The following is a 13,616-nucleotide window of genomic DNA, read 5'->3' as shown; positions in this document are numbered from 1 at the left end:
TTTTTTTTTCCCTCATGCAAATTTTTCCTTTTGCACTTTGGAGAACAAGAGTGAAAATTATAAATTGCTGGAAATAAATTGCAAAAATGTGATTCAGGTTCTTACATACTCAGAAATTTCTGTTTGTTTGTAGAATCCATCCGGCCTAGTGTCCTGGATAGCCAGCCTGCTGCAAAAACGGAGAGATCAAAGTCGTACGATGAAGGACTGGATGACTACAGAGAAGAGGGAAAATCGTAAGTTCCTGAAAAATGTTAGTTAATATGGAGATCTGTTTTTTTAAAGAATACAAAATCTCATTTTAACATTTGTTTTTCTCCCAACAGATCCATTAAGCATGTATCTAGTTTAAAGGGGATTAAGGTAGGTATATATGTATATAACAACTCCTAAGAATTACACATACTACTGTGACAAGTTGTATGAATTATACAACTCCATTTTACAAGGTGATGGGTTAAACACGGACATCAAGTTTATTGGAATTGCTACTTATGAAATTGTTCTTAATTTTGATTGCTCTTGATATTTAAATTGATTCTAACGTTTTTCCCCAAGTGGTGGTGTATGTATCACATAAGTAAACGTGGTCTCTTTTTTCCTAGGCTCACCACATAGTCTTTTTGGTTTTTTTTTCATTGTCCTCAGCTTCTGTACACAAAGCACATCTACAGCATGCTTTTATAAAAACTTACTAATGAGAGTCTAAGACTCCTGCAGTTTCTCAAAGTATTCTTGGGAAATGTAAGGTCACTATTGTTGTATGGAAACTTTAGAAATGATTTTTTCCCAGGGGGATATTCTTGGGGGCTTTTTGCTGAATGAGGTGTCAGTTTTAAAGAGAGAAACATCTTGAATGTAGGGATTGTAGAGAAATGTATTTAGAAGTACACTGTGGGGTTCTTTCTGTGATGTTTTCTTTAGGTCCCAGACAGCCAGAAATCTTCTGAAGACTCTGGTTCCCGAAAAGACTCTTCTTCAGAGGTCTTCAGTGATGCCTCCAAGGAAGGATGGCTCCATTTTCGTCAGCTTGTTACAGACAAAGGAAAGGTACCTGTTCTGTTTGGTTTTTTGACCTAGCACAATTATTCAGCTGGTGGAAACTGAAAATATCAAACCTAAAGCCTTCCTGTTTTGCTTTTTTAATTATTTTGGGGGGGGGATATGATCATCAGTAAGACTAACAGGATGTGGACCTGTTAGACCGTTGACTTAAGTGAATTCCTCAGCTTCTTTTACAGACTTCTTTCTGAACTGATAGGATGAGAGGAAACGGCCTCAAGTTACTCCAGAGGAGGTTTAGATTGGGTATTAGGAAAAACTTCTTCACAGAAAGGGTTATCAAGCATTGGAACAGCTGCCCAGAGAAGTGGTTGTGTGACTGACCGTCCCTGGAAGTATTAAAAAGACACACAGACGTGGTGCTTAGGGACATAGGTTAGTGGTGGACTCGGCAGTGTTAGGTTTATGGTTGGGCTCGATGATCTTAAGGGTCTTTTCCAACCTAAATGATTCTATCCTAAATGATTCTATGATTTAAATTTATGTTCCAAAGTGTCTGTGAAGTAAACTCATTTCTGATGACTAATTAAGTAGTAAGAATCGGTCCCTTGATAATTGCAGTTTGAAAAAAGCTGTAGTTTTTGTGAATGTTGTGGAGTTGAGTTCACATTAACCATCTGCACCAAGTATAGACTAACATTTAAGGAAGACTGGGAGTCTGGGATTGCAGTGGTGTGTGAATGTGAGTCTGACTTGAATTAAATTTAAAAGGCATGGGCAAGAGTCCACTCAGTATTTTTTCCTTTATTTGTATTAATACCTCTGAAATTCTAGTCACATTCTCTTTCTTGCTACTGTCATATGTGAACACACGCTTAATGGGTGATCAGGGAGGGCAGGCTGTTGACAATTCACTCCTCTAGTGGAGAGCAATTAGTGTACTTTTTGTGTAGTCTTTCCACAGGCCATTCTCAAGAATGGTGTAGGTAGGTGGTTTGTATTTCTTTTAAAAACTTGTGGAGGTAGTTTTTTTGACCCAGAAACATTTATTGTAACAAGTATGTTAAACTAACATATCTGGTTGATGTTTTTCAGCGAGTTGGTGGGAGCATTCGGCCATGGAAGCAATTGTATGTTGTTCTTCGAGGTCATTCACTGTATTTGTACAAGGATAAAAAGGAACAAGTGACCCCATCAGAAGAGGAACAACCTATAAGCATCAATGCTTGTTTGATAGACATCTCATACTGTGAAACCAAGAGGAAAAATGTATTTAGACTCACCACATCAGACTGCGAGTATCTGTTTCAAGCCGAGGACAGAGATAATATGTTAGCATGGATTAAAGCAATACAAGACAACAGCAACTTAAATGATGAGGTAATTGTATAATAATAATGCAGACGCCATAGTTCTTGTCTCGTAATTAAAAATTGCTTGTATTTTCTTGTAATTAATTCTTCAACAAAAGAAATAATTTGCCATTAAAAAATAGACCAAAATGTGTACACGAACATAGGAGAAAGTGAGTTGAAAGGCAAGGTAACTGAGTAAATAAATTGAGTTTAAAAAAGCTGACATGCTCATAATGAGAGAGCAGATTTTTGAAATAAATGAGTTGTTGCTGATTTGACTGAAGACACTTTATATTAAACTGATCTGTCTAAAATGCCTAATCTTCTTCAAAAGATAATTCCAGTATTAAAACTAGTATTCTGTCTTCAGACTTGCATTGCAAAGTGGTGTGAGCAGTGGTACAGTGTGATGAGTTTCTCAGTAGTTAAAACATGAAACTGAAGGATGCCTGTTTCTCTGATGAAATGTTGATGTTTCTATGAATTAAATGTCGATCCTAATTACAAAAGGCAAACATAAACTGTCATACATAACATACCAATATCTGTCTCAATATTGTCCTCAGTGCAGTTTCATTTCAGTGGTGAGCAACAGAGGAATAAATTCATGTCTGTAGTCATGCTCATCTGCTTAGATTTGAAATAATTAACCAAAGGAAAATGGGTTAATAAACATTATTAGACAGATGGATAAAAGCACATTTGAATTCGTGGCTGTTTCAGCTGTATGTATAGTAGTAATTGTTATATAAGTACTGTGTGCACATGGGATTGGATTTGTCAGAGTAGTAGGGTGTGTTGACTTGCATGTTTTCTATTTAAACTTACTTTCAATTTAACAGGATTTCATCAGATTGCATGGCTTTGGAAAAAAGTCTAAATGGCAGCACTTAATTACTCACTTTAGTTTTCATCATGGTTTTTAAATGTTCTGTCTTTATTGTTGTCAAGGACTGCCTTTTAGATATTTTTTAATTGTGCTGAAGTGTTAATTTTTCATATGCAGTCTGTTGATAGGAAGTAAAAGATACTTGTTGTATTTGATAAGATTGTAAAATAGATCTCAATTTGTTTTATAGGATACTGGTGTCACTAGTAGAGATCTAATTAGTCGAAGGATTAAAGAATACAGTACAATGATGAGGTAGGTGAATTATATGCTGCCAATAGTGTTTGTAGACTTCTTATCTAGCATCTTTTTACTGAGGTAATATATCTTTTTTCAGTTCTTCAAGTAGCAAAACAGAGCCATCTCCCAAAACACCTCGCCAGAGTCTAAGTATCAGACAGACTCTGCTTGGAACTAAAGCAGAACAGAGGACCCAGAGTCCACATTCTCCTAAGGATGAGTCTGAAAGGAAGCTTCTCACTAAAGGTCTGTATGTTTTGTGTATTTCTGCAGTTCCTTATAGCCTTAGTGTGAGGCCTTCGAGGTGCCTTTCTGAGGTTTTTCCAACTCATGAATATAGAGATGCAAACCAGGTACTAACCAGGATGGGTTTTGGAGCTGCAGCTGTAATCATTCATTTCTTGTAATTGCTTCATTTAGATGTTATCTTAGATATACTTCAGGTCTTCTCAGATCCTTGGAGCTTTTTATTTCAGTCTCTCTTAAGAGGGTTTTGGGTTTTTTTCCTACAGCTCCATGTAGTGTTAACAGCAGTAAAATACAGGTGTTACGCTTCTTGTCACCAATATTTTGCCAAGCTTTGGAAATAATTTTGCGTGTAATTCATACTTTTGTCTCCAGCTGACTTGGAAATAACAAGGTAAACTCATATTTTAAATCTGTTAAGAAACCAAAGTTTTGCACTGAAGTGTTTTAGAAATAGAGAGGAACATTTTTTTTGTGTTAATCTTTAAAGTATAGGAGTGAAGCTATTATTTTTTCCAGAACAAAATTAATGTCTGCTGAGTTCTAAAAAAGTCCGATGAGCTGGCACTGCAAACTTAAATCAGTAACTGAACTCCATCAAATAATGTCACAAGCTACTTGTGTCTAAATGTGTGGTATTTCTGATCAGACTGTGCTTGTAGGGATGTTGCAGACAAATTCAGGCAACTGGCTGAACAATCACTTTTGATCAACCTCTTTTGAACAGTTCAGTCTTGAATTTAAGCTGTGTGTGAATTCTGTTTTATGTTACCAACAAACGTCCCTTTGCGCCTGCTACACCACAGATTGTGTAACTAAATTGCACATGCTAAGTAAATGTCAAATCTGCTGAAAGAATATTTCCAGAAATACTTGAATAAGAAGAAGGTACTATTGTGTTAGGCAACTTGCAGTACAGGATAGATGGGAATTGTAATTTGCTGCATGGATTGTGTAGGAGAGGTAAACAGAGCAACTGAACTCTTTATCTGATTTATTTTTTTTTTTTCCAATAGATAGTATCTTTTAAGTGTTTGAATCCTGTTTGGAATGATTTAGGAGTGACTAAAATCTTGTAAATTTTGAAGGAGTGAGTAGGTCTGCACATGTGAGCATGGTGGTATAGTTTCATGGGTATTTTGTGCAGCACTGTGATTCAGTAGAGACTTAATCTTGCTTTACTAAGTGTAGTTTTTAATTTTTTTAAAATGTAATTTATGTACCTTTAGTCTTAGAATGATGAGATTCCACAGTACCATCCAGCTACTTGCTTTTCTAAATCTGGGGTGTGAGTAAGTTCAAATATATCGTTTGAATCACAGAAAAGTAAAATAAGGCATGTTTAAGACAGACGAATGTTTAGTGAGTTGTTGTGGGAAGCCAGGACAGTAAAAGAGGTAAAAATGCAGTAGGTGTCATTTGATCTTTGCAAATCTGTTACCTGTATCCACAGTAGGTTTTGTGACTTAAATGGTCTTATTTTTCTTCTTTATTTCCTTGTTTGCATTATGCTAACGACAAAAAGATGAGACAAGCCCACCAAAAGACAAAGGAACGTGGAGAAAAGGCATTCCAAGCATTATGAGGAAGACATTTGAAAAGAAGCCATCGGCTGTAGGAACATTTGGTGTTAGACTAGATGACTGCCCCCCAGCTCATACCAACAAAGTATGGAAGGACAATTTTTCTTTCCATTGAGATTTTAAAATACTTTTTGTATGAATTACTTTAAAATGTATATAACTTTTCTTTTTCTTCAGTATATTCCACTAATTGTTGATATATGCTGCAAACTGGTTGAAGAAAGAGGGCTTGAGTACACAGGTATTTACAGAGTTCCTGGAAATAATGCTGCCATCTCAAGTATGCAAGAAGAGCTCAACAAAGGAATGACTGACATTGATGTTCATGATGATGTAAGTCTTCGATCACACTATTACCAGGCTGAAGTCTCAAAAACTTTTGGTTGTCTTGTGACTATAGAAATATAAAGCATGTCTATCCTTTTCTTCTAAATGTGTAGAAATGGCGAGACTTGAATGTGATAAGCAGTTTGCTGAAATCCTTCTTCAGAAAGCTCCCAGAACCCCTTTTTACCAATGGTAAGTTGTTTATGTTATGATTTAGTCTATAGAAATTACTGTTGAACAGTTGTCTTGCATCTTCCAGGTGATTTGAGACAAAATCCAGTGGAATCATCCTAACTCTGTAATAAACGCCCTCTTTCTTCCCTAAAGAGCAGGGAGTCGTAGTGATCATAGAGCTTAAAAATGACAGCTGTAAATAGAATTTCTCTGATGCTGAAGGAATTACAAATTTGCCAAAAAAAAAAGAGTAAAATTTGCAATTTTTCTGTTGCAGTATTCTATGAAAGCTGTTTTTTTTTCCCTGCTGCCATCTTTTTATATTGTATACAATATAATAGGCTAATTTGTGACTTCCAAAGGTCATTCATATATATATATATACATATATATATGAATATATATATATGTTACCTGTTTTCATGGGGGTTGGGGGTGGGTAGGGTAGGGCAAAGCTGGGGGGTGAAGGTGTACATACATAGTATACATACATACATATATATATATGTATAAAATCATATATATACTATTAACTTCTGGGTTTTTTTAACAGACAAATATGCAGATTTTATAGATGCCAATAGAAAAGAAGATCCTGTTGAACGTCTGAAAACACTGAAGAGACTGGTAAGCTGAAATCAGGTGTGTTGTAGGTGCACTACAAAATTAGCATTAAATGTTTAATGTTCTGAATAGCGATTATTTGTTTCAGATTCATGATTTACCTGAACATCATTATGAGACTCTCAAGTTTCTTTCTGCACACCTGAAGACAGTAGCAGAGAACTCAGAAAAAAACAAGGTATTGGAAACAAAAGTATAATTTATTTTGGTTTGTTTCATTCATTAAATATGGGGTTTGTGCAGGATTATTTCTATTAAGGTGATAATTTATTATTGTAGATAAAATTAAGACCTTTGGATTAAGACTTTTGGATTAGACTAAGGGCTCCATGCACCTGGTTAGTGTGAATTAAGTTTATTGAAATGGGTATTAATTATTGAGGGAATAACTGTTCATATCCTAAATTTATTACAAGTCTGTAAATTTTGTATAATCCCATCTAGAGGCCATTAAGAGTGTTCCTGGGCAGAGCACAGGTGAATGTGTGGCCTGAATGAACCTGTTGACAGAGGCTGTCGCATTAGCTTAGTGTGAGGCCTGACTTCCTGCATGCTTGACTCGTTTTTAAGATTAGGACTTGCTATAATTACTTGAATGTTTGACCCTGTAGATGCTGGTTTGACTGGTTTTAAGAAAGAAAATTTATGATGTGAAGGGTGGTAGTTCACTACAGGGTCTTAGTCCATCTCTAAGAATAGCGTTTTGTCATTTCGGTGGGGTGGAAGAGAGTTAGTTTGCTTCTGTGCATGCTGTAGTCCTACAGTAAATGCAAATAATAGTATCCCCTTTTTTTTTTTACCTCTCAGGGAGGGGTAGCTGAATGCAAAGCTGTGCACAATATGGGTGTGCTTATGGATGCTTACCTCAGGGCAGGTAACATGGTGGCTTGTCACTTGGCTACCAACGTGCAGAGTACAGGAAAAGAATTGATGTGATTGATGCTATGTAGAGGATCCTATGGCCAATCTTAAATGATTTAAAAGATCAGAAAATGACTCAGTTTGAATGAGTATGGTAGGTTCCAAAATCAGTTCTGCAAATAATACCTTCCAGTTAAATATGAAAGGAAAATATGTGTATGTATGTATGTAAAAAATATTTAACAAATTATAACCTTTAGTGGAATTATAGCTGACATTATAAGGAAATGATGGTAAACATCCTTTTTAAGTGCAATGCCTAAAGTAAACCTTTATTTATCATTTTATGGTTTTGGTGTGCTGTATAACTGTCATTTAAATAATGTTAATATTATGGAATACACAAGGCTGGATGAGTGAGGTGATATTATAATTGTATGACTTGTAAAAGGCCACAGTTCCAGTCAAAGTGAGCATTAGGGGCTTGTGTCATTATGCTTGCAACTTCTTTTGGTAAGCACAAGGACCTTGCCTCCTGTGTATTGTTGGGTCTATTCTATGTCACAAGAGTAAACTATAAGTCAGAGAAGTAAGCAGAAATAGAAGGTAAATGTTCTGCTGCTGCTTTCTTGGAATTGTTTGTCAGAGATACAACATTAAAAGTAAACTAAGTGAATGATTAATGTTGTGACATGATCAGGTAACTCTGAGTCTGTCTCATGAATAAATGTGTTAGGTCTATGCTGTTGGTTGCTGCCACCTCCTCCAAAGTAGTTGCAAATTGAATGAGCTCTTTGTCAGTAAACATAATACGGTATTTGATTACTAGCTTAATTTTTTCATGTGTCATGTAAACACTTCAAGGAAGAAAGCCCCGGGGAACTACCAATGCCTTTTCATAAAAATAATAAATTCTTAAAACACCAGTGTTTCCAAACAAACAAAAAAAAAAGTCTTTATGGGAAGAAAAAAAAATCCCCCTGAAAAGGTAAAGAATGTATCTCAGTTCTTGAGTTTTCTGTGCTTGTGAAGCTATTTACTTGCAGTGAGTTAAGGAAGGTGGAATTCTGAATTGCAGAAATGTTGGATGCATTTATTGCAGCTGTGTATAGGAGAGGTTTAGTGTAGTGTAACATCCTACCTGAGTCAGTGTTTTTAAGAACCTTTTTTGTTCTTATTTAAAATGGTTCTCAGATATTAATACTGTTGTATTAATGTATTTAGCCCATACTATTGTATTGTCTCATTATAAATGTACGATGTGGAAATATTTCGTTTCTTAGATGGAACCAAGAAACCTGGCAATAGTATTTGGTCCAACACTCGTGAGGACATCCGATGATAACATGACACACATGGTTACGCACATGCCAGACCAATATAAAATTGTAGAAACACTCATCCAAAAAGTAAGTGGATGCATTTCATTATTTAAAAAATAAGATCATACACAGATCGACCAGCTTTTCTCTTGTTGGGCCAATTTGGGTCTGGTATTTATCCTTCGAACTCCAGGATATCATTTTTAGGAGTGTCCATGTTTGATTGTTCCACACTTGGGTTTTGTGTTTCCTGTGGGGTTTTCACCTTTTTTATTTTAAATTGTAGCATGACTGGTTTTTCACAGAAGATGATGCTGAAGAACCTCTTGTAAGTATTGTGTCATAAATATTTGTGTTCTAATTATCTTAGTTTAGAATCTGCTTCTGCTGCCTCTAGAATGCCTCTATATATTTCTTATTACATCACTGTATGGTTTGCTCTTCAGAAGCATCTTTTTAGCTCTCCAGTCCTTACAGTAATGATTTTTTTTAAAAAAAAAAAGCCATGTGTTTGTTTTAAAAGCATAAAGCAAAATGGGAAAATAAGAACACGTGAGGAAAGCGTGTCCTCAGGTGAATAATGCAATTTTCTAAATGCTGTTGAATCGTAATGAACTATTTGTGAAACGATGATGAAGAGCTCTTTGTTTATTAACTATAGACAGCAGTTCAGGAGGAAAACACTGTAGAATCTCAGCCAGTGCCAAACATAGATCATTTACTCACCAACATTGGAAGAACGGGAGTATCTCCTGGAGACGTATCAGGTAACTCTTGCCCGGACAGTGTTAGTCCATAGGCTAGAATAACCCACTCTGTTAATTCACTCTAACTCTCTCTTTCTATTTTCTTTTACTAATAAACTGTTTTCTCTTTTCCGAAAGATCATTAACACTTCGTAAAGATTTGAATTGTTGATAATCATGCATGAGATAATTTGGAAAACTTTATTGTCTAACAGGAATATAATCATTAAAAGATGAGGCTTGCACATACTATTTTATTTATTCACAGTAACCCATGCAATCATCATCGTGAGGTGAAGCAAATATGCTGCTGTAAAGTGGTTTGTTGTGATGGCAGAAAGACTGATCTTCACTGGTGTTCTAATATTGCTCCTTTGCATTAGGAATGCAAAAAAATGAGTTATGCTTTCTTGTCAAGGGATGGACACTTTAATTAAAGTATGTTGCAGTATGTCTATACTAAAGCTGATTTCCTTCTGTTTATAAATGCCATCCTCTTTTGTGGCTAAGGACAAGCATTGCAGGCTCTTTTTTGGTGACTTTTTTCCCTCCTCCCTTCACTATACTATTGCACTAACCCGGCATGTTGTATCCCACAAATGTTATCCCTTCGTCTCTAGCTTTTGTTTCAGTTTTCAGAGAGTTGTTCAGCACTTACTGAAACAGTCACTTTATACTGATGTTGTAACAGGCGAAGTGGGAGGAGTCTATCACACGGTGATGTCATTAGTGGATTCTGTGATGTCACTGATGGACAGCTGGAACTGTAGGAAGAAGGAGGACTGTTGCCCACACTGTAGCTGCCTTGTCTGCAGAAACCCCCGTTTCTTGTAAATGGAAAAAAAAAAAAAAAAGTTGATCTGTGCTGTAAATTTTCTTTTAAGAGTATTTTAAACAGATCAATGCTACTTTTTAAAAGTTTTTCTGCTGTTTCTTGTTATCTCTGAAGCAGACCCTGAGGAGAAATAGCATGGTATGGTCTACCAGTCTTTCTAGTCATAAAGCATTAGCCATGTGTCAAAAAGGGGTGTGGCAGGGGGCTCAGCTCTTTCTTCCTAGGGAGGAAGTCCCTAAAGCTGGAACACATCCAAGTTCATATTTTTTAGTCACTGTGCTAGCCCCTTCCTACCCCCTTTATAATTGTATAATCTTGGGTTTTGCGAGACAGTAAAACTATGGTGTCCATTTTTCATTTCATAATAGCGCTTGTTATAGAAAAAGTACAAAACTGGTAGCTGCTGAAATCTAGCTGATTTAAAAATAAAATTTTACCTATACGTAGTCAGAGGTGGAGAAAGATGTATAATTGGGGTTTTACACACAAAATATGACTCAATTCCTTTAAAACCTCACAAAAAGAATATGACTACATGAACCATGATTTGTACCTAGGCCAGCCAACAGTACTAAGACATTCAATTTTGCTTTGTGTATACTGAATCTCAGGAGAGTACGCAGTACGATCCTGAAAAGGTCTCTCAGCTGCGGTTTTGCAGGGGCTGTATACTTAAAACATCGAATAAACATTAGTATTTCTGGTTTTTATTTAGAAGAACAGGGCTCCTTTGCCATTCCTATCATTGAGCTGGTTCTGCCTACAATTCACAGCATCCTTTCATGGCGGTGGCTTTCTGTGGTGCAGCTTGCATCTTTGTGAGCTCTGACTATTCACTCTGTTCTGGTTTTTATTTGCTTCACATTTTGTTCTGTGCTTGTCTTTTTCCATAAGTCCAGCATTGTCTGTAGCAACAACGAAAAAATTGCGCAGAACTGAGCAGAATTGTGTTGTTTTTAATTTTTCCACAGATTCAGCTACTAGTGACTCAGCAAAATCTAAGGTAAATCATTTTGGGAAATGTAATTATAAGCTTCTGAAATCTGTTAGATATATGCTTGCTTTATTAAAATGCTTATATGCAGATGTACTATAGAGCCTATGTAGAATTTCTGAATAAGTGGTAATACTGTTTTCTCATCAAATAACTTTAAAGCATTACATTGGAAAAGTGTCTCTTGTTTGCAGTTAGCTGTATCTGCCCAAGCAGCCAGCTGCACACATAAACAGCTCTGTTCCAAACTCTCATAATTATGAGCGCTTACCTCCTTTTTGTGTCTCATTCAGTAGAGGTAAATTTATATAGTATGTTCCCTGTCACTGTTGGCATACTACTTACTTCCAGACAGTATTTGTGTTTCCCTGTTTCGCTGAGGAAAGTATACGTATAATTCAGTCTTTTCTTCCTCAGAAGGTTGTAGCTCCTCCTCTTACAAGAAGCCAAAGGCTGTGGTTAAAGGCTACTGTGCAAAATCTGCCTGGGCAGTATAGCCGTGCTTGGGAGGACAGCCTAGTGATGGGAGAAATAAGACTGGAGCATGGGCAATAGTTCTGTCCAATTTAACACCGGAGGTCTCACCTGACCCGTGGACAAATCTTTCGGTCTCTTAGGCTGTTGTTCCGTAGTTGCTAACACTGGACGTCTGTAGCACTGGGTGATATGGCAGTGGGCAGCTGACCTCAGTCGGCTCTGAGCGGGTGATACAGGTTTATGCTGGTGTGCGTTCTAGGGGTATCAGTTGATGCCCGCCTTCGAGCTGAGAACAGGACTTAATGCATCCTCCTGGTTCGTTGCGGAGATGCCAGCCCAGCTGCTTTGTGAGGATGCTTGGTGGCTCAGCTGCCTCAAAAAAGCCCAGCTTACAGGACACCCTGTCACATTGCCTGTGCCAGGACAGTGTGCTGTTTGCAGGTTGTTTCTCACTGAACACCACCTGTGAGCGGCACAGAGCAGCAGCGTCAGGCAGGCCATGGTCACAGGTCTGCGAGCAGCAGTGCAGGATGCATGCAGATTGCCAGGGCCAGCAGCTTGCTTACTGCTCAGCCAGCCCTGCTTGCAGCAAGATACGTTCCACTGGCTGCATTGCTTGATATCCTTCTTGGTGAGAAGGACATGTACCTGTTCCCGGCCCATGGAAAAAAATGCACAGAGCTCACCCATCCTTTATGGGGACACTAGCTAATGCAAGAGTGCCATTTGAGTGGTGAGAAGAATTGCTGTGGTCACTTGGAAAACGGTAGGCCCCAATGCCCAGTGGTCCATTGCCAGACAGATTTGGATTGGCACTTGGCTGCTGGCACAGCGATTCAGACCTGCTGTCAGGAAGGTTCTTTGTCCGTGCTGCCTGTAGGCAGTCATTGTGCAGGAGGCTCGGCAGTCACTAGAAGTAGTCATCATGCAGGCTTCTCAGATGCTTGTTTCCATGGGGGCTTTCAGCAAGACTGGATGCGTGTCTTCTGCCCATCCTGTCCTATCTCTGAGCTCTGCATCAAGAACATGGGATATTCTTTGTCATGCAGCATGAGGTTCTGGATAACTATAAATACTTTTGTTACTGTCAGTTGAGTAGAAGTTTCTCCCAACTCTTCCCTGTCCATGTTCATGTAAACAAATTAATGCACCTTCACTGAGGCTGTCATGGTCAATATAGCCACTGTTTTATTATATGGTTGTTTGACCTCGATGTGTGAAGTCATACAGTGGCAGTTTTCACCACTGCCCACCTCTTTAATTTCTGAGGAGATAGCAAGTAGGAATGAAATTTGCGCCACGAAAAAGTTGTTTGAGCAGAAATATTGAATGCACTGTATCTGTTCAGTGCTTTGCTTTGTACGGTCAGTGCATTTATGCTACAGTAGTAGGCATCCTCCGACAGTTCACTGTGCTGTGATTCTCTGCGTATGGAGCAGAGAAGTGTCTTGTTGGACAACAGCTGAGTAGTTAGATGATGACTAGTGTGCATTAGCTTATTCTCTTAATTAAGTATCTGGAATCACTATAGGTGGTCCTTTCAGTAATGAAAGCTTTTTTTGTTAAAACGGCTACTGTGATGATAGATAGCTCTTTCCCCCCACTTTCTGTCCCCCGCTCCGCAGTGCTGTGTAGTAACAGATGATTGGGATTTCGAAGACTTTTTGAGCATAGCCCATCACACTGGTCTGAATTTTCCTTCCCTCACATCAGAGAGAGGGGCTAGATGTCTGAACGTGGACTTAGCTGTAGGTGGCTGACACTTAAGCTGTTCTTCTGGAGCCCTAGAGAGATGTCAGATTTCAGTCCCACTATTTTAAAGGCCTCCAATGTGGGCAACTGCCCGTTTCAGTAGATACCATTGCTGTATTCTTCTCTCACGTTTGCAGTGTGGAAACCACGCTGGTTGGCAGTTAAAGACAGGGTGGTACCTGCCCCAAA

The 13,616-nt window shown here is 37.9% G+C and overlaps 1 protein-coding gene across 1 annotated transcript in view; it reads left to right on the top strand.

The window, feature by feature from the left end:
* ARHGAP21 (Rho GTPase activating protein 21) overlaps nucleotides 1-13,616 on the top strand; it is a 68,858-nt gene that overhangs the window by 52,602 nt on the left and 2,640 nt on the right. Inside the window, exons 9-23 of the mRNA XM_009887139.1 lie at nucleotides 134-236; nucleotides 327-363; nucleotides 925-1,050; nucleotides 2,098-2,382; nucleotides 3,437-3,501; nucleotides 3,584-3,732; nucleotides 5,252-5,400; nucleotides 5,493-5,648; nucleotides 5,756-5,834; nucleotides 6,370-6,443; nucleotides 6,529-6,618; nucleotides 8,585-8,710; nucleotides 8,910-8,951; nucleotides 9,285-9,390; nucleotides 11,176-11,207. Coding sequence (XP_009885441.1) covers nucleotides 134-236; nucleotides 327-363; nucleotides 925-1,050; nucleotides 2,098-2,382; nucleotides 3,437-3,501; nucleotides 3,584-3,732; nucleotides 5,252-5,400; nucleotides 5,493-5,648; nucleotides 5,756-5,834; nucleotides 6,370-6,443; nucleotides 6,529-6,618; nucleotides 8,585-8,710; nucleotides 8,910-8,951; nucleotides 9,285-9,390; nucleotides 11,176-11,207 — 1,619 coding nt within the window. The remainder of the gene's footprint in view (nucleotides 1-133; nucleotides 237-326; nucleotides 364-924; nucleotides 1,051-2,097; nucleotides 2,383-3,436; nucleotides 3,502-3,583; nucleotides 3,733-5,251; nucleotides 5,401-5,492; nucleotides 5,649-5,755; nucleotides 5,835-6,369; nucleotides 6,444-6,528; nucleotides 6,619-8,584; nucleotides 8,711-8,909; nucleotides 8,952-9,284; nucleotides 9,391-11,175; nucleotides 11,208-13,616) is intronic.

Source organism: Charadrius vociferus, unplaced genomic scaffold, assembly GCF_000708025.1.
Source record: "Charadrius vociferus isolate BGI_N301 unplaced genomic scaffold, ASM70802v2 scaffold126, whole genome shotgun sequence".
Lineage (NCBI taxonomy): Eukaryota > Metazoa > Chordata > Aves > Charadriiformes > Charadriidae > Charadrius > Charadrius vociferus.
The sequence above is the reverse complement of the archived record's forward strand: the minus strand, read 5'-3'. Positions and strand labels throughout refer to the sequence as shown.